This window comes from Protobothrops mucrosquamatus, unplaced genomic scaffold (genome assembly GCF_001527695.2).
Source record: "Protobothrops mucrosquamatus isolate PMUCROS unplaced genomic scaffold, P.Mucros_1.0 scaffold15977, whole genome shotgun sequence".
Classification (NCBI taxonomy): domain Eukaryota; kingdom Metazoa; phylum Chordata; class Lepidosauria; order Squamata; family Viperidae; genus Protobothrops; species Protobothrops mucrosquamatus.
In genome coordinates, this window is record NW_015401742.1 from 1 (window position 1) to 2795 (window position 2795).

The 2795-nt window shown below is 47.6% G+C and overlaps 1 protein-coding gene across 1 annotated transcript; it reads left to right on the top strand.

Moving 5' to 3' along the window:
- Positions 1–798: 798 nt before the first annotated feature.
- Positions 799–2212, top strand: LOC107301725 (dual specificity protein phosphatase 15-like; the record flags this gene model as incomplete). Its single annotated transcript, XM_015830911.1, has 2 exons — positions 799–973; positions 2004–2212. Coding segments are annotated over 2 exons (382 nt in total), but the record flags the coding sequence as incomplete, so codon positions are not given.
- Positions 2213–2795: the final 583 nt, after the last annotated feature.

Below are 2795 nucleotides of genomic sequence, written 5' to 3' on the forward strand. Positions count from 1 at the left end.
TGTTCACACTTAATAATAGGTCATAATCCATAATCCATACTGTTGGGTGCACATTAACCAATAAGCCATGATTTACAAACCAAGATGGTTGGCCTAATTCTTTGTACTAAGAATGATTTACATACCAAAGTGCATGTCATCACTAAACCATAATCTAGGTGGGTGGGTTTAGACTTTATGCTAAGCTATAAACCATGATGTGTAAGCCAAGGTGGCCATATACACACTTGACACTAACCATAATCCAGAATGCTGTGTTCACACACTGGCTACTAAGGTAAAAGGCCAAATGCCTGAATTTTGATCACGTGACCGTGAGGAAAAATATTTAAATATTTAAACCAGGGGTCTTCAAACTTGGCCCTTTTATGACTCGTGGACTTCAACTCCCAGAATTCCTGAGCCAGCATGGCTCAGCTTGGAAACCTCTCCCTTTTCCCTCAGCATGGCTGGCTGAGGAATTCTGGGAGTTGAAGTCCACGAGTCATAAAAGAGCCAAGGTTGCTTACTCCTGATATAAGCCATGATTTACGAAATAAAGTAGCCATGTTCACGCTTAATATTAAAACCGTGATCCCCATGGCTGGGTTCATTCTTTCCACTAACCCATAAACCGTGATTTACAAACCAACATAACCAAGTTGACACATGACACAAAGCCAACATCAACCAATGGAAAGCGGGAACACCCTAGCAAATATTCCTGACCACCAATAGACTTTTGGGGTGCATGGAAGCTGAGGGAGAGTGGCCCAGAGGGTTCTGGTTTCTAATCCTGTTCTTCATCACCCCTTCCAGCCTAGCTGGGATCTCCCGCAGCACCACCATCATCCTGGCCTATCTCATGGCGGTGACACCGCTGGGCTGGCTCGAGGCACTCGAAGCGGTCAAGGCCGTGAGGCCCGTGGCCAATCCCAACCTGGGTTTTCGTCAGCAGCTGGAGGAGTTCGGACGTAGCCGGTCCGTGCAGAAGGTGAGGAATAAGACGGTCCATCTGCGGCCTTGCGACGGCGCAGGCAGTCCTCAACTTGCGACAACGGCAACGGGATCATCCGTCGCTAAGCAATGCCCCTGTAAAGTGAATCACTCCGTTTTGCCATTTGTGCGGTGGGTTGTGAATCATGCAGTTGTTAAGCAAATCATGCCGTTGTTAAGCGAATCATGCAGTTGTTAAGTGAATCCGGCTTCCCCCGTTGACCATTGCCGGTCGGAAGGTTGTAAAAAGGGGATCAAGTGACACCCCCCCAGGACACTGCCACCGTCATAAATACGAGTCAGTTGCCACACGTCCAAATTTTGATCATGTGACTGTGGAGGATGCTGCAACGGTCGTAAGTGTGAGTTACAGGTAGTTTCGAATTAACCCCCACAATTGAGCCCAAAATTTCCGTTGCTAAGCGAGACATTGGTGGAGCGGGTTTCGCTCCATTTTACAACTTTTCCCACCATCGTCGTTCAGCGAATCGCTGCAGTCGATAAGGTATTAACACGGTTGTTAAGTGAATCCAGCTTGTCAGAAGATCGCAAAAGGAGTTCGCACGAGGATCCTAAATCACTTTTTCCAGTGCCTGGGAATTGAAGTCCACCCCATTTAAAGCACGCTGGCTGGGGGATTCTGGGAGTTGAAGTCCACCCACCTTAAATCACGCTGGCTGGGGAATTCTGGGAGTTGAAGTCCACCCACCTTAAATCACACTGGCTGGGGAATTCTGGGAGTTGAAGACCACCCATCTTAAATTACGTTGGCTAGGGAATTCTGGGAGTTGAAATCCACCCATCTTAAAGCCTGCTGGCTGGGGAATTCTGGGAGTTGAAGTCCACCTCTAATCTCCAACGAGGCCTGTCCCGTTCTCTGCAATCAGAGGTAGAAACGTGTTGGGAAGGGCTGCTTAAAGCCAGATTTGGAATTTGCACTCTATAAACAGAAATCGGAAAGTCCCGGTTCCACCCTCTAGCCAGGATTTTCCCCAACTCTCATCTGTTGCCTTGTGTCTCCTTGCCAGATCCGCCGGAAGCTTCAGCAATGCCACCGAGGGACCCCTTTCAATGACCACGAAGCTGTCCGAGGACTTCTGACATCCGGCCGAAAACAGGAGCTGCCCAGCCCCGAACAGACGTGGGCAGGCCTGGGGCCCAGGGCCAAACAGATGGATTCCCTTCTGATACGGGTGAAGGAGACTTTTTCCTGCTTGCCCAGCTGTCTCAAATGAAACTTTCCCAAAACTTTTGGGAAAATGCAAGGAGATTCCCACGATGGGCTAGGAGAAGCAGGACCGGGCAAGGCGGATCTCGTCCGTTGGCGACGAGGAACTGAAAAAGATTGGCAATGCCAAGCAAAATTCTGCTGCTCCAATTGCCGATCGCAACCGTGGGGCCATGACACCCCAAAATTCCCACTGGAAGGATTTTCAGCTCCAAGCACCCCAGAAATGACGAACTGGATGATTCCCAGGATGTACTATTTCTATTTGATTCGGAAAAAAAGTTAAAATACAAAACTCCAACTTTAAAATAAAAACAAACAAAGGAAAAAAAACCAAAGGGAAAAACACAACGAAGCAAAACATTAAAAATGTGCATTAAAAAGGAAAAAAAAAAGCCAAAACATATATACATATTAAGAAGTGACTGGGCAATCACTTGTCTGAAATGGTATAGGTTCTCCTGCTTAAGCAGGGGGCTGGACTAGAAGACCTCCATGGGCCCTTCCAGCTCTATTCTATTCTAATATTATCCCCCCCCCCCCAGTTGAATACTGATTAGTACATTACAACAACTTCAACTTCTGGGAGTTG